The sequence below is a fragment of the Lissotriton vulgaris genome, chromosome 5 (genome assembly GCF_964263255.1).
Source record: "Lissotriton vulgaris chromosome 5, aLisVul1.2, whole genome shotgun sequence".
NCBI classification, from domain to species: Eukaryota; Metazoa; Chordata; class Amphibia; order Caudata; family Salamandridae; genus Lissotriton; species Lissotriton vulgaris.
In genome coordinates, this window is record NC_141693.1 from 555,557,376 (window position 1) to 555,575,245 (window position 17,870).

The 17,870-nt window shown below is 43.1% G+C and overlaps 1 protein-coding gene across 1 annotated transcript; it reads right to left on the reverse strand.

Annotated features, from left to right (window-relative positions):
- Window positions 1-57: 57 nt before the first annotated feature.
- ADIRF (adipogenesis regulatory factor) lies at window positions 58-16,278 on the reverse strand. The gene is made up of 3 exons (XM_086922017.1): window positions 16,123-16,278; window positions 2,222-2,284; window positions 58-335 (listed from the first exon to the last, which is right to left on the reverse strand). The coding sequence occupies exons 1-3, from the start codon at window positions 16,187-16,189 to the stop codon at window positions 241-243; spliced, it is 225 nt and encodes a 74-aa protein (XP_086778143.1). The 5' UTR covers window positions 16,190-16,278; the 3' UTR covers window positions 58-240.
- Between the last annotated feature and the right edge of the window lie 1,592 nt (window positions 16,279-17,870).

The window sequence follows — 17,870 nt, forward strand, 5'->3', positions numbered from 1 at the left end:
CCACCCATATAACCGACTTTTTCTTAACTACTAAATAGTAAATAAGATTATTCAATGAACAATACAAACTTTTTTTATTATTAGTCACAACAAAATAATTTCTGGCGCCAGATCTAATGAGGTTAAGCATATTTACTGCCTCCTACAACTAAAAAATTCTGAATTTTTTGCTAATTTTTAATGCTGAGATTCCAATCCAAGCAACTATTGAATCTTCGGGCATTTTCAAAAGACGAATCATTATTTCTTTCCCCATCCCCCGGATATTGCTCCAGGAAGCTGATCTTTGACTTGATTGCAGGTGTCTTCTGCTGCTTTAGTTCCTTGATCAACAACTGCAAAAACAATTAATTAACAGAGGTGAAACAAGCATCACGGCATTCTAGCAGTAGTTTATTCTCAGCTGCAATCAAACTGAGACCGGGGAAAACTTCTTCCGGGCCTCTTTTAAAAAAAACAATTCTATTCATTTTATTGAATTAAACAGGTAACAAAAACGTGTACGTAGTGATTTCTGGTCATTAATGGCAATGAAGTAGTCCAAGGAACCATCCATTTGTGTTATGTCCTATCATTATAGAGAGCTTATCCCTTAAATGAGATAGGGGTTCCTCAGTTACTTTCATATGAATATCATATATGACCTAAATGATTTAATCAATATACCTGGATTGGGGTTGATTATAATGAATACATTTTCTCTGTTTGCTTGTAAATTGTTTTTGATGTCCCCCATTTCATACACATTGGTTTATTTCCTCTGTTGAGGAACTTTGATGGATTTCAAACACAGTTGTTTGATTTCTAATTGTATTTCAGTTATGAAAGTATTTTTGCTTTTTTTTTAAATAAATTGTGTTTTAGTATCATGTTTTACAACCCTGAAGATGTTTCGTATTGCCAAAATGAATGAAACACGTTGACTGTTCTGTGTTTTCTTAATGAAGAGTAAAAAGACATTTTAATTACCAATTTTTGACTTTTTGTCATTTCATTATACTTAGAAGTATGCTCTCCCCAATGGGATTTATGGATTTCTTCTGCAGATGTCTGTAGAGGTACTCGTAGCAGCTGAGCACCAGGAGAGGGCACACTTGTGGACACAATTTATGTAAAGGACTAATCAGGGGTGTGCTGTGGTTTCCTCTTGGCCACAGCTGCTCACACTGTGTACTCATTTCTGCATGACATGGTATACCTGTCACATCATACTTACTAAGTACTTTATCTACCACTACGCATGGTAAAATTAACTTCTGATTTATGACGTTGGGAATACCGCTAAAGGTATGGACCGGTAATCTGACTTTTTAATGACGATTCCTTATCATTGCCCTCCTCCTACACAAGTTTTACAGTACTAATGCATATAACATAGTTCTAAACTTGTATGTTTCTAGACAACTGCAACTACATCTGAGCAAGCTTCCCAGGCTCTTTAAGGGGCTTCTCACACTTAAGATTATGAGGATTGAACACACTTATATTACAAAGATATTTGGCCGTTTATTGCTACATAGGTCTGGGTACTTTTATGTTCAGAAATCCAGAAAACATTTTGTGATTTTCACCTGAGGGAGACTGGTTTAAGTAGAATATTTCCACAACCAATCTTATGCAATAAAATGGTCAAGTGCCTTTTCCCAAATGTTGTGAAATTTCACCCAAAAAAAATAATTTGCAATTTTACCCATCTCCAGGTCCCCGAAGCTTTTACAGGCATGAGACATTCAAAGATAGTGCATTCAGAGGAATTTCTGCCCAGTGGGGATTAAATGCAAATTCTGTTCTGGGCATCTTCCTTTGATATGCTCCTTAATTTGCAATGTATTGAATGTATTATTGTTTATAGAATGGTAAATGGTGCTTTCGAGGGTATAACTACAGACAGGATCAATCATTGTGTTTTAGGTTCTAGCTTTCCACTCTAGGTTTGTGGATACAGTTGGTGACTCAGAAGAAACATGTACATGATATTAATAGGATGTAAATGTCTTTCAGTTTATATACCGCTGGAAAGGGAACCTCTGCCTGTTGGGTTTAGTGTCAAATCTCCCTCTGACAAACAGTACCGCTTATAAAAGAGTAAATAGCAGCTCTGTTGGTGTCAACATTCCAAAATCTAAAGGTACACAAAAAATGCATTTTGCTCGCATTGTTCTATTGCTTGTTGCGTGTTTATTTCCAGGGCTCACATGAAGATGATCCCAAGCTTGCTTACCTTCTTGTACACATTTCTTGCCCTGATCAACACAGTCCTGGACAACCTGTTGTCCTTGCTTAGCTGAAGGAAAGAAATAAGAAAGTCTTATTTAGACAGATCACATAGATTATTTTTCAGGTTTATGTTCTCGATTCTTCAAATAAGATCTTAAATAGTTAAAGAAGTGAGTAAAAAAATAAGTGGCAAAATAAATGCTGGCATGACTGGTAGCACAATATGTCCTGTTATAGGGAACTATCAGAACTTAAAATAATTAATTGGGCCCCGGAGAGTGGGATCACTAACATGGCAATTAACCCTTCCATAGCACAGAATGTATTTGTTTCATATTACGGAACCTTTCTTTGCTAGAGTAGGATACAAAGTTCTCAGGTGCATCAAACCAAGGACTTATTGGGCTGAAGGAATGATAAGGAACCAGGAGGGTTCACTGTATCCTCCACTCCAAACCACACCTCTGACACCCTTCTTGCTGGCTGGCTCTCGCTTTAATCCTAACCCCATCACATTCTGCTTGACTAACAACTGGCTAATTAGGAAAAAGTGGGAGAGGCCCTAACAGTTTCCATGTTCCACCAATGCAGACATTAACTAAATGGCTGGAGTGTTTGTGTGTGTTTGTATGTGTGAGTATGTTTGTGATTTCCTGTGTATGTATAAGCACGTGCATGTTAATGATGCTGAACAGTGACATATTGTGGTCATTACTGACTTGTGGGTTTCCTGGGTTAATGTGAGTCTGTCCTTGGCACATTCTATCTATACCTGAGGTGGGTCCGGGGTGGGAGTGTTGGGTTTTATGCATTGCCTCTCCTTATGCTGTATTTGAGAGCCGACTGGCATAGAGAGCATCTGCTTCATACCTTCACACTATGATCTGGTCATACTTTGAGAAACACAGTTGTTGAAGGAAACATGGGAAATGTGAACATAGTGTGAGGATGATTACAGCATAGAACCAAACACGATTGTGTGTCCTACCGTAGCTAGTTAAGACACCCAAATCCATACCTGAAGAACACTTCAGGCTTCTCTACTAATACACTAGCTCCAGGTTCTGCTGAAGAACATCTTCACAGGGGAGTTGAGCCAGCTCAATTAATCACCAACTCATAGGAAAATCTGTGCAGTATGAGGTCCTGTGATACCCCAAGTGGAGTACTAAACTTTTATAGGTGACTCGGATGAGGAAGAAGGTCAGAAGAACACTGCAGCAGTGATATATTTTGGGATAGCTTCCTAGACAGTGGAAGTGTATTGCCTCCATTACTGTGATTGGAGGTTGGACATCTGGACAATGAAGTGAGTAGGATGGAGAAAAGCTGCCATGTGCCTTCAATTGCTGCTTCAGAAAGTTTAATGACCACTAGGTGCAGAGATCTCACACTTCCTTGAGCTCATTTGGTGGGTACTCTTTGCTAGAGCCAGCCCCACCCAGTTCGACCTGCAGTGAGAGGTAACACTCAACACAAAGACAGGGATGGTCAGAAGAACACTTGCAAAGAACCAAATCAAACTGGTTCTGCAGCATTAAACGGTCACAAACCATGTAGCATACTTCCAAATGTTGCAAAAAAGACTAAACGTTCACAATGTTCTCTTCTTTCCTCTAGTTTACTAAATGAAAACATATTGGTGAACAGGAAATTAAGAAAAGTGGGGTAGTTGAGCCAAGATACTCTAAACAATTGTGTCAAATTCTGACAAAATTTGATGAAATGTGAAAACAAGCAAAATCCACTGAAAGCCACACCAAGAGGAAAGGGATTCTTGTATTGCATTGAGTAAGGTCCACTCCATTCTGTTGCCATCAGTAGATTATTAAATCTTGCCAGTGTACTGTGTGGAAGTGGTCTGTGTACTCTGAGAAATGCATCACCTGTAATATATTCAGTGTTGTATTGACCACAAAGTGAACTTATGCATGGTATGGCTCTGCAACCAACCAATCCCATGTGGTCTGGGGCACAATTATTAAGTTTCACTCACACTACCATATGCTGCACTTACCAACAAAATGGCAAATTAGCCTGACCTTGTATTAGAAACTGCATGCTCATATTATGTTCTTGATTCAGTAAGATTCCAGAAGTTGCAATAGCAGTGTATGCACACAGAGACGCTGATTCATTACTGTGTGTCTGTTGCTTTAGAAAACTGGTGTCCAATACAGCCAAGGAAACCTGAGGAGTTCCCTATTCCAACTATCTTAATTATCTCCAGTATAATGTTGAAGAACCTTTGGTTCCTATCCTCCGCCATTTCTGCGGTTCATATGGACTACAGGAACAGCAGGGTGGGGCTGAATGTTGTTCTGGCTTTTGGATGGCTCAGAAATGTCAGCCAATACATTTTTTGATAACAGGTGCGTGAAAGATAATTCTGCCTCCTTGGCTGAGCAGGACATTAAAAAATGCATAACCATTGATGGATACGAGGAAGAGGGAGAATATGGATGCTATACACTGTTGAGAACCTGCTACATATTGTACATCCACTAAATATTAATGATTGGAATGTCACATCAACAAATGTATGTACATACACAGTAGGTGTGTTGCTCAGCACACTTCTGACGGTATAAAGAGGAAATCAGACACAATGAACACAATGATGTGACAAGTGCCTAATTAGTAAAGACTGAGTGCCAGTGCCATAGCAAGACCTCTTGCCGCCTGTGGCGGCCCCTGCATTCAGGCCCTGCTTTAGCACTGGGGGCGCCCTTTGCGACATTGTTTGTTGGGACCCCCCAATGACCACATCTACCACGGTTTCCCTCACTACCACCATTTAACAGTGCTCCTCAAGTCTCTAAAACCACTTTCTCTCAGACTGATTTAGTTTTATAGCACCACTCATACCAGTGTAGGGTGTCAGAGCACTTAAATCACACACACCTTGGCACAGAGACAACATACGTGTGCAAATCAGTGTATAGGAAATGTTACATAAGACTGAGGACTATGAGGTGTAGGAGTCATATGACATCTATACTGGTAGGCAGTATAGTTTAAGAGTCCTAGGTCTGGAAAAGCACAAATTCAGAATTTAAAACATAACATCATTGTTAGGGATTCTCGTTATATAATAATAATAAGAATTGATTTCTACCCAAATTAACCTTTTTTGCAATTGTAGGATAATAAAAGCCAGGGCAAAACGACATATAGCTCTAATATATATCTTGGAGTTTGCAAGCAGCTCTTTGATGACAGTTAATAACTCACTATGCTGTATTAGGATTTTCATTTATAAGCTGCAAGTAACCAAAGGAGCCCTGGGACACAAGCAGTAACCTCTGGCCTATTTACATGATATGCACTTTGTGATCTGCATGGTACACATTCTTTGCAACAGGCATTATTAATCCACTGCAGTGGATGATGAGTTAAAACTCCCACTAGACAAACCTCCGATCTCTCTCCAGCAGGAACATTTATCACTGGAGTGATCTTGACGTTTTTATTGGTGACTGAACATTTCTGGAAGCAAGTAACACCACAGCAGATGCATTTAAAATACAAATAGGGCACCCCTACCCCAAGTCAGCGCCCGGTTATGTGGCACTGATCGCACCGCCCTAGAGCCGGCCCTGCCTGTGTTTGCCGCCCAGCGATGGCCCCAGGGAACATCGGGCGGCGGCAGGCAGACAGACTATGACAAGGGTAAAAACGCCTGAACCCCCCCCGGCCCCCCCCCCCAAAAAAAACTTGTGCCTTCCAGGGTGGAATACCCCCCGCCCCCTTACTTCTCTGCTTATGAGTGCCAGTGGAGGAAGCTCTGCTCAGAAGCCTGCAGCTGGTGCTATTACATGCCAACTTGCTGAATTCCAAGGCTTTGTTGATTTGAATCCACCCCATGCTTCTGTAATCCACTACCAGGCACTCTCTGCCCCGTTTACTCACTCTTGCAGGTTCCTGCTTTCTCCCTTTGTGGTGTTTTTCCGACTTTCTATTTCGTCTTCCTTCCCTGTTGTTTGTTTGTTCCTCACTTGCTCTCAGAAAATGTCTAATGGGGTAAAATAAGTGTAGATTCCAAAAAATGTGTACTGATGAGAACAACTGGCAACCGCCAGCTAAAATGAAGCACTGAGTGTGACACCATGCAAACAAAAAGTAGATCTGAAGCCCGCTGGTGTGTTGTATTGTCAATGAGGCCCCACATGGAATAACAGGTATAGCTAGATATTTTGATACGCCATTTCCGTATCATACACAGCTGGTGGTAACTCTTTCTCACCCCAAGCAAGAGCCCTCCAATCTTCATGACTGCCTCTCCAATATACATCAATGGATGAGCGACTCTGCCCTGAAATTAAATGGGTCAAAAACAGAGATTCTTCTCCTAGGTCAAAAAACACTGAATTTACCCCCAAACATCTGGCCCGTCTGTCTGGGTGAACCTCCTACCCCTAAGACGGAAGTTAAGAGTTTGGGAGTATGGTTAGAGAAAGATCTCACCTTCAGAACGCAGGCAAGGAAAACGTCCGGCATCTGTTACGGCCTAATAAGATCACGTAGAAAGGTGCTCTCCCTACTCCCTTTCCAGTCCCGACTACTGCTGATCCAAGGCCTAATTGTGTCCAGGTAGGACTACAGCAACGCCATTTACTTAGGAGCCCCGGAAACCACTCTCCAAATACTCCAGAAAACCCAGAATGCCGCTGCCAGGCTGCTCACGAATACCCCAGCCAGAACATCAGCCAAACCCGCACTGAAAACACTACACTGGCTTCCGATCAGGGAAAGAGTGATATTCAAGGCATTATGCCTGGCTCACAAGGTACTTCACAACGCAGGTCCACCAATCCTCAACAACTGTATCGTACCTTACAGACCTAATAGAGCGCTTCGATCGGACCATGAAAACCTGATTGTGGTTCCCAGGGTGAAAAAGGCCCGCGCAGGAGGCCGCCGCTTCTCGGTCCACACAGCGAAACAATGGAACGCGCTCCCCCTGAAACTTAGAGTAGAACCAAACCTCCTGCGTTTCAGGAAATCTCTCAAAACCTTTCTTTTCCCTTAATTCACTTCTACCCCCGCACTTTCATCCATCAGGACCACGAGGTTTAGCGCTGGGATACTCTTGGGTGACTACGCGCTCTATAAAAACCTAAAATAAAAATAATAAATAAATATTAGCTCTATGTTACATTTGATAAAATCAGCTTTTTACTTTAAAAATATATATGAATTTTATGGATGATTTAAGTAATATTTGTGTATTTGAAACCTGCGACTTTTTATTATTTTAGTACAATTACCCCTCAACAGTCAATGTGTGAATTACATCTCAGCCATAACTTAATAGACGATTGTAAGTAACATACCAATGCCAATTGAATGAGCTCTTTATATGCTGAATTCGGCATCAGTATTTGGTGTTTTGACAGATTCAATGGAATCTTACCCAAATTGTTATGCTCTGATCCTGTATCGTAAGAAATTCAAAATTGTCATGTGGTCTAAAAATGCTCTGAATTTTAATGTATATGTTGTTATTGGCTTTGTGTGTGCTTTTATGGTTCAAGTCGAATAAGGACTTGTTTGACGTGACTAGTTTAATGTACATATATTCTACAGTGTTGATTTGTAAAGTGCTATGGTTTATCTGATTGTACTTTTGTGTACTCACATAGTCAGTTACATGCAAATCTTTGTGGAACATGCATGATATTTGTAATCTATTTAGAAGTTATTTTCCTATTGACCCAGTTGTTGTTATGGTGCTCCTCGTGAATGTGTGAGGATGTGTGAGAAATGTTGCACCAATAATTTCAGATTTATTTATTTTCCTTTGTCATGGTAGTGTTCTATTCTGCCTCCATTGGTTCCTGTATGATTCTATTGTAGTTGCTATGAAAGGCATGTGTGCTGCACGATTTGCTTTAAGCCTGGGTGGGTGTAACTTTGAGCTGAGTTGGCTTGTGGTACTTAAATGGTATTGTGTGTAATCTTTGTAAGTTGGGTTGCATTCCACTTGTTTTTCTCCTTGTCACGCCCATTTTGGAAGAAATAATGCCCATATTTGTGTTCCTCCCTTTGTCTACACCTACATTCACCCCTATGGCCCTGATTAAAATTTGGACGGGTATGTCTGTCTCTTGTGCAAAACCCTGTTTATGCCCTGAACGGAATTACACGTTTGGTGTTATTTAAAGCATCCTATAATTATTGGATTTGTTAAATAAACCAACATTCGTTACATTTCAGCAAGGCAAACCTGCTGAAATGTAACAGGGTTAATGTGTACGCTATTTACCACTGTACCATGTGGATCTTGGTGTGTTAAACACCAAAATCTTCATGCTATCCCCCACTAACTCATAATAGGTGCTATTTATCGCGCCGAATAAATAACAAACTCCCTGTACATGGAAGCCAATAGCAGCCTGATACACCGACTGCAGATTGTGCAGAATGCTGCAGCACGCTTTGTCTTGGATCTTCCGAAAGCCTCTTCTGCCACCTCAGCCAGGAAGGACCTTCATTGGCTTCCTGTGCAGCACAGAATCTCCTTTAAAATTCTGTGTCTGGCCTACAGAGCATTGAAAGAAGGTCCCTCTAGTGCTATCGGTTCTCTTCTAATGTGCTATATCCCTACAAGAAGCCTTCGCTCTGCGGGACTATGTCAACTGGTGGTTCCCCGTGTCAAACTTGTTAGATGGGGAGCCAGAGCTTTCTCTGTGGTTGCCCCGCAGCTTTGGAATTCCATCCCCATTAAAATAAAAACTCTCCCTTCAATCGAGTCGTTTAATAAAGCTCTCAAAACCTGCTTCTTTAAGAGGGCCTACCTATGAGAGAATAGGACTGTGGGGGGGTGCTAGCTTCTGCATGTAAACTTAGGCGCCTTGACGCCCACTGGGCTAAGTTTGCGCAATATAAGAACAGTTTCATTCATTCATTCATTCATAGGGTATTGTTATTTACCAGGTGCAATAAATAGCACCTTTACTTGTAATCACAAGTGTAAGTGTTATTTATAGCACATGATAAATAATGATACCACAGGGAATGTTATGCATTGTGTGCAATAAATAAATCCATAAAAACTTGGTGAGAATAACATGCTACTGTAATTACTGCAGGGGGTTTCCCTGTTAAATTTCTGCAGGTTTGATCTGCTAAATTTTAAAGAACACAGAGGTATTTAACACATCCAATATTTATCGAATGCATTAAATAACCCCTGAGCAACATGTGCGGTTAGTCACCAGTAATCTTCATTACTCCAAGTCCTGGTCTTCTCATTCCATTCCTGAGCCCGTCCCTCCCTTCCTAATTTCTGTCTGTGCTGATTGTTTTGTGTTTTCTTTCTTTTGTGTTTCTTTGGTATGTATGCGCAGGCTGTCTTGATGACGTCCTTCCCCCTTTATGCATGCTGGGTAGGTAGCGCCATTTTGGGGTAAGTATTTTGACATCAGCTAGGTAATAGGTTCTGTGGAGCAAGAGCTGCTCATGTGTAAAGAATGGGACAGAAAGACGGGTGAGGAGGTAATGAGTTTACACATGGGTAGGAAATTAATGACCCAATCATAATCAGGCCCTAAGTAGCAGGGGCAGCTCCTCCGTTATCGCTGAAAGTCAGCAGGGGCTAAGGATAAATATAAAAGGATAATGAAACATTTTTATTATCATTTTATTTTTTGTCCTGCAGGCTGTAACCGCGAGCCGAGGGAAGGGTGTGGCCACCTATACAGTTGCAGCACCAGGGAGAGGGGAGAGCGTTGGGCACTGCCAAGTGCTCATGATGGTTTGGCCTGCTGCGCACTTGGCCTTTCTCCGCCGAGTTCTGTTGTACAGCTGGGAGGAGAAACCAAGACAGGCTCCCAGTATATGTCTGAGCGCTGAACCGAGGCATGTGAGCAGTGCTGGGATTGGGAGCTGGGAACCTGTGCAGTTTGCAGCAGGCTCCTGACAAGGACGTGGGGATCGGGAGTAAGGCGGCGGCCTTCGGAGCAGGTAAATCCAATTTTCTTTATTTATAATTCTTTTTGTTATTTTTTGCGTTTCCCCTCCCTGCTCCCCAACACTTCCCAATACCAGTGGCCCCTACTGCCAACTAGTTTGGGCCTCATTTATGAGTCCCCTTGGGCTGCCGGAAAGTCACTTTTTGTGACTTTCCATGGTGCAGGAGCCTGCACAATATTTATCAGGTAGCACTAAGCCACTTTTTTTGGGTTAATGCTGCCTGATAAATATAATACCCTTTAACGCAGTTTTCTGCGTTAAAGTGGCGCGCAATGGGTGTTGCTAGGGGCGTTCCCAGCAACATCAATGGCTTTTTGATTCTGCCCCAGATTTAAAAAAAATCCCCATGGGAGGCATATGAGAGGCACAACAAAGAGAAAAATCTTTATTTCTCCTAGTTTTTCCTTTTTCGGTGTGTGCTGCATTCTGCAGCACACATAGAAAGAGGAAAAAGCCTCTTGTGATTGTTTTTGTGCAGGAAGGTTTCTATTCCTGCATAAAAACAATCATTCCCTCTACGCAGACACCCTTGCACCATGGTGCAAAGGTGCCTGCATGGACCTCGGCAGCCCATTGTTCATCAGCGCAGGGGAAAAGGACAAGAGTGCGCCATATCTGATAGATACGCAAATTCCTCCCTTTTCTTTTGCGGTGGGGCAGTGCTGCTGGAAGGACTGCGGCGCTGCCCTACAGCAAAAACTAATAAATTAGGCCAATTGTTTTCATGTGCTATTCACTACTACTGCATATACATTGGTATATGGGACTTTGTCGCTTGCCATTTGGCTGCGCCGAGTACAAAAGACACACAGAGAACTCTTCTGTATGTACCGTCTTTGTGAATCGGATCCATGGTGTCTGTGAACGGATAAAAAATGTTGGGTGTTTTTTGCTGTTTTGGCTGTGCCTTTTCAGACATCACTGACTCCCCATAGCTGAGCAGCCTTGCTGAATTCCTGCAGCAGGGGGTTGGTGGGTCTCTGTCCCCACCCGTTCCCCTGTAGACGTCGACAGTGTGGTTTCCTGCTGGGTTAGCCCATTTGTCATAGAGGGATGGCTATCAGCACACTGATGGTTTCAAGTTGAGCAGGGCATACATATCATCATTGTTTAAAAAAAATGGCATGTTTGGCCTGTAGGAATTTCTATAATAATGGCCCTAATGTTTTAACCAAGAAAGTTCAAGTATATAAGTCTAGCAGAGCCTTGTGCTCAGAGGAGGCTCGTTTTCTCTGCGTTCCTCAAATAAATTTTGCATGCAAGGTGGTGAGAGCTTTCTCATTTCTTGCCCCCAAGACTTGGAACAACCCACCCTTATATTTGAGGACCGAAACCACGCACCTCTGTTTTCGAAGGGGCTTAAAAACCTCATATTTGAGCAATCTTAGTTTCTCACTTTTAGTGAGGACTTGGTAAGTGTATTTGGTTTTAGCTAGTTAGCGCCAGGACACACTTGTAGGGTAAAGGATGTGCTTTATAAATACATATCATCATCATCATGAGGCAGAAGGGGAGGGTCAGAGGGGGCCTTTGATTGGCTCCCGGAAGGAAAGATGAGGTGGTCCATTTTCACCTCCTCACTTCCCCTTCAGAAGCTGGTGGTGTCCTTCCCCTGGCCGCCGACTCCGGGGGAATGGGCGTGAGAGGCAGGATGAGCTGCTGAGGGACATCCGACCTGGTGTCCCACAAGCAGCTTCTCTGAACCATGGCTCAGCAGCTCACATGTCTCTCAGAAGCTGCACGACATCTACAAGCTTATTATGATCGGAGTGCCTCTCGGGCTGAGGATGATGTGCGAGGGGGGCGTCACAGCTGCACCTGCCAAAAAAGTTATTTCCCCGTGTGCTCTGTAGATCGAGGCTTACAGTCCAGGGAGAGTTTCTTAAGGGAATTGTGTTCCTGCTGGAATTATGAGGGCTGGAGGAAGAGCCGTGAACTAGGATTGGCCTCTTTAAAAAGAGCCTTTTCAATGCTGCCCCATTTCTGAATCCTACCTCTATCTGGCGGGGTATTATTCCCAGACGGTAGTGAAACTAGGTAGAAACATCTGAGTCAAATTAGAAAGAAGCACTGGAAATGCCAATAGGATGGGCTTTAATGGGCTGCAGCCTACACTCACATTGACACACTGCTCACACTACAGCCAGGCAGACACAGCTCTCACAGTCGCACCTTATATTGTGCACTCACATAGGCACTTTGCATACCATACACTCACACAGACACACTGCTTACTGTACATTTGCACAGGCACAATGCTGACTACATCCATGCATACACACCCCTCAACGTGCACTCACACAACATTCATACACCCCCTCACACCCTCCACCTATTCAGACACTCTCAATACAGCTACACTGCTAACTTAGCAGTCACAAAAGCACAAATCACAGTGCACTCATACAGACATACAACTCCCCTTGCCTCTCATCAGCACTTCTTTCAGAAAATGTGAACCGTAGTGTGTGATCTAGGATTCATCACGAGTTCTGGCTGTTCAGCTTAAGTGAGTAAGCTATAAGCAATATAGACACGAATCAGGGGAACACACCTGGAATATTATGTTATGTTAAAGAGTTTAAAGGCTCACTTCCCACCAGAGTAACAACGTTGTGCTACAGAGTCTATATAAAGGATCTCTGAGATAGGATTGATTAAAGGTAAAAGCTATGTCTCCAAGAGACATCGAAATGTAAAGTGGCTCTTGGCATTTTAAATAAAGGTGGGCAAGATATTCCAGAGCGTGGATGCCACCATAGAGAGGGTTCTCCTGACAGGTGTTCAGCCTAGCACCTACACGGAATGACTCCGCAGATCTAGTACATTAGAAGTCAGGAAAAATGGTGCTGCCCACAATAAAGCCTTATTGACAAAACTTCAGTACCATTAGATTTGGTAACAATAAACATCTGTTATTCATTGGCAAGACACCCAGTGGTGAATGGGTGCTTCAAAGAACACTTTGAGGCCTATTAACAAACTGCACTTTGTAGTACATTTAATAGTAATAGCACTACTTACATACTATAAAATGTTCTTTTAAAACCTATGTGTGGAGAACTTCGCCTATTCTACCTTTGCTCTGCCCCGTTTGTGGAGCTCTTCGCACAAATAGGTATGTGGTTTAGCAAGAAAAATGGGATATACCTGAGAGCCTGGCTGGAAATGGGGAGAGGGGCTGACTGGACAATTGGGAATACTTACTGTATGACTAGTGTCGCTGACTGGATGAAAAACTACTACCTGAAACTTAACACCGAAAAAACTGAAGTGCTGATCTTTGGCAACAACATCTCCCCATGGACGGACTCCCGTGGCCCTCCGAAATACGACCCTAACCCACTCCGACGGAACATGCTCGCAACCCCTGCATTATCCTTGGCAGAAAACTCACCGTGAAAAGCCAGATCAATTCAGTCTCATCCACCTGCTTCATCACGCTTCCATGCTCCAGAAAATATTCAAATGGCTCCCTGTCAACATCAGACATACCTTCACCCAAGCCCTAATCACCAGTCGCCTGGACTACAGCAACACACTCTACACAGGTATCACCACTCACCTCCTGAAGGGACTGTAAACCATACCGAACTCAGCAGTCAGACTCACCTTCGACTTCCCAAACGGACCCACAGCAACCCTCACCTCAAGAAATTACAATGGCTCCCCATACAGAAGAAATGTCAATTCAAGATGCGGATTCACACCTACAAAGCCCTACGCAAACAAGGACCAGCATACATCAGCCACCGCCTGAATGTCCACCAACCCTCCCTCTCCCTTGCTCATATCCCACGCACCCACTAAAGCAACATTGGGGGGCGCTCCTTCTACCTCACTGATAAATCCTGGAGTGACTTCCCCCTTTACCTCCAGACCTCCACCTCTCTCCTAGACTTCCGGAAGGCACTCAAGACTGAGCTGTTCAACTGAACCCAACCAAACCCGCAAGTATCTCAGCAACTGAATACCCTCACGGGTGATTAGAAGCTCCTTATAAATCCTGTTTGATTTGATGATTTGATTTCCCTTCTAAGTGGAAAGGCAGTAGGAAGGGGTAAGAATATGCTTATAGATGGGTAAAGAGGGGCTTCAGTGAAGTGCTGGCACAAGCCAAGAACCTAGTTCCAGAACAAAAATACCTACCGAAATGGGAATCCTGTGCTAACCACATCATTCCAGCACTGAATGCAATTCAAATCATTAAACCTTTACATTTACTTTGCCTCGTTGCTTCATTATATTAAAACAACCTCTGCTCTTTGTTTGAACTATTTCGAGCTTTATAACCACAAACGTTATTCAAAGACAGAAAAGACATGCACTGACCCCTCCATGCTCAGCTGCCCTCCCTCCCTTTTCTCTAAGTCTTGCACAGTTGGTCTTTAACTCCCTACATTCCCAGCTCAACCTCTTTTTTTTTTCAAAGCAATCAAGCTGCCTGGGAGTTCAGCTAACCTGGACTTCTCTCGCTCACATCTTCATCATCTACTGGCAGCCACATACACAGATCCTCATCCTTCTCAAGCTCTCTGCTGCCTTTGATAAGTCCGACCAGTTAATACTACTGACTTTGTTGAGTTTTGACGATCCCTTCTGACTCTCCTCCTCTCTTGCCGACCAATTGTACTCCGTGCTGTTGCTCTAGGTGCCCACCTTGCTAGAAATAGTCATACCAAAGTCACGTCCTTGGCCATCTCCTCAAAAAGCTATACACTACTTCCAACTGGGATGTTAATCCCTCCTTCTGCTTCTCCAACTTCCTCTTTGGCAACAGCAACTATATATGGTTCTTTTCATCCATAAAAAGGCTTACGTAGCTCAAAATCTTGCTGGATAGTCATGCGTTGCCTAATGATTATGCCTGCACCATATATACCTGTTTATTCGTTAGCCCAATTCTTTCTATTGCTGTTCTCTGTCCCTCCTTCCCCTGCCTACAATCTCAGGATATATTCAACAGAGGTATGTTGGTTCAGTCTTCTTCTATCTCAACTAACACCTTGGCCTGCTACAAATGTTCAGAATTCACAGGATTTTCCCATCTCCCCTTCCATTCTGGTAGGACTGTGATTAATGTCATAGTCCTCAGTTAACTTGACTATGGCAGCATCATCCTATCGGACCGCCATCATTTCTCTTCAATCCGCTATAGAAGCTCTGTAATAGTGCCTGCTGTGCCGCATAGATGTTGGTGCTCCAGTGATGTCTTCCATTTTGTACACCATGGGTGCTAAGTGCAACATGGCCCTATATATAGTCCTCTTGCTAGTATTCCAATCTGCCTATGCCACTACCACCTGCCGCACCCCAACCCCTCCAAACTCTGCATTCACAAGTCCCGTGTCATCCTATCATGCCCCAGCCCATCTGCACCATCTAACCAGTTTGATGGCTTTCTTTAGTGGAAGTAAAACGCCAATGACCTGTGACCTTCTTTCTTCAGGAAAGCCTACAAAGCAACATCTCTTGGACCTTACGAACCAATTCCACCCCTGTCTTTTTTTTTATCCATGATCGCTACCACCGACTATACAAAGTTACCACTCTAAGGACTACAATAAAATGAATGTATTTCTGTGGTCTGGCTAGCTTTCCTCTCCTCATTTTATCATTTACACTAATATATCCCACAGGAAGCAACTTCTAAAAAGGATTATTGCTTGCCGTGCTTATTGATAAAAACATTAACATAAATGTTTGTATCTTTTATGTAACGCATGTAATCCTAAAACCTTATGTTTTGCAACTGGTTCTTATGTAAAGCGCTCTGACACCTTCGGGTAAAGTGCGCGCTATATAAAATCGCATAAAATAAAATAAATAAAAGACCGCAGACAGGGCAGACTCAACCATGCAATATGCAAATGTCTCGGCGAGCCGCAGCGAGCCAGGTGACGTACCCCAAAATAACCCCTTACGTACCAGCGTCCTGAGCCTGGCTCCCGGCTTGCTTCTGGACGTCACCGAGCCCCTTCTTCAGACCAGACATGATTGCCTCTTGAACCGTACTGCAATGTGCACCGAGGGAGGGCGACTGCCAGCTGTTTGTTCGGGTCTAACATGCGGCATTAATATATAAAGGGAACGCCACACCCTGTGCCCACAGGCACGGGCGCAGTCATCATCCCTGTTGTGAGAAAACTGAGCAGCTGGAGAGGCCTGGCAGCTTCTCTGGGTGTGGCGCGTTCATCTTCTTTAGTATTTTTCCATGAGCTAGAGGCAATTGTACTTGGCTCCTTTTCAGAGTACATTCCAGCTTGAGGTGCCCGTTTGAAAAAAAAATACAAAATGGCTTGTGTTGTTTTTCCGTCAGTCCACCGAATGTGATGACAAACTTACAAGTAATCCCTCAATTCAATTTCCCTGGTCGACCTCAGTGGTGATGGAACAATTTTCAGAGAGGAGGTACTGTTATTAACGTTACATCACTGAAATCATAGTGAATGTGAAAAAAAATCATGTATCAAACAAAGAACAAGTGTAGCAAATGTGCCACACCCATTCACCAAGGGAGGGTAAAGGGTGTGGTATGTAACTGGTGGTTTATTGGAGCATTGATGTGGTAGTGGACTGTCATTTACAGGCAACACAGACACTTTCCATTGCAATGGCAATTAAATTTGCATAGACATGCAGTTTTATGAAAATTATATAGCGCACAAAGAATAACGTGTGAAAAGCAGGTGTTAGAGGATATTTATCATCAGCACATCACAAAGTAAAGTGGCTTGCTTTCTTTCCAGCATGCTTCAGAAGTACAAAAATGTGCTTTCTTAATTACTGATATATTTTGAAAAAAATGTGTGTAGTTCATTTTCAGGCATTTGAATGTTGTGTATTGGAAAAAAGAATTACATCCCACAGCCTTTCCTTTCACCCCCTCTACACCACCAAAATTGACACCTTGGTCACTTTTACAAAATCCTCTCACTATGCAGTCAGAAAAAACAGTAGTTTGCCAGAAGACATAGCCTGCTATTTGACCTTTGTCTATGAACGCACAGCAAATGTGAGAAGATGAATGCAAGATTTTAACCTGCTGAACTCCAGCATGGTGATTTTTGGGGGTGCTGCAGCACTCCCTGAATCCCTACTTCCAGCGCCTATGCTCAAACTCTATATTTGGGAGAGATGGGCTCACAGGTTGGTACAGGGAGACACAGAGAAGACCCTACAACAGGGAGGTCCTGTGGCAAACCCCGGAAAGAGAGACCAGGAGAGGGAGACAAAGACAGGTGGAGGAAGACCTTGAGCTCAGTAGAGAGGGGCACGGACACTTGTTCAGAGTCCTTAAGAACAGATGGGCATATATACTAGGAAAGTAACACATGAATCTTGAATCTCAGCGGGACTCGCACATTGGGTCATGAAGACATCAGGAGAGGGAAATAAGGACACTGAGACAGAGAGACATAGGCAGTGAGAGTCAGACATAGACACTTGCACAGAGTATACATCCACTAGGAGAGGGAGACTAGATTGGTGGGCAGGGGACATATACAGAAGGGCAGGGATCACTGACAGAAGGGCATAAAGACACAGACACCATAACTCAACAAATGTTAAAGAGAAACCCAAGACTGGATTTGGAGAGATGGAAACATAAAAATTGTGACTGGGAACCAGACATGGGGATTGGGAGGCACCGTGGCCATTAATCAGAGCCTTGG

Bases quoted from the DNA above. Each gene is read 5' to 3' on its own strand.
- ADIRF (XM_086922017.1), bottom strand. From the start codon at position 16,189: ATGTCTGGTCTGAAGAAGGGGCTCGGTGACGTCCAGAAGCAAGCCGGG. The intron at 2,285-16,122 runs GTACGTAAGGGG...TCTTTCCTTCAG, and splicing joins GAGCCAGGCTCAGGACGCTG to CTAAGCAAGGACAACAGGTT. The intron at 336-2,221 runs GTAAGCAAGCTT...TTGTTTTTGCAG, and splicing joins CAAGAAATGTGTACAAGAAG to TTGTTGATCAAGGAACTAAA.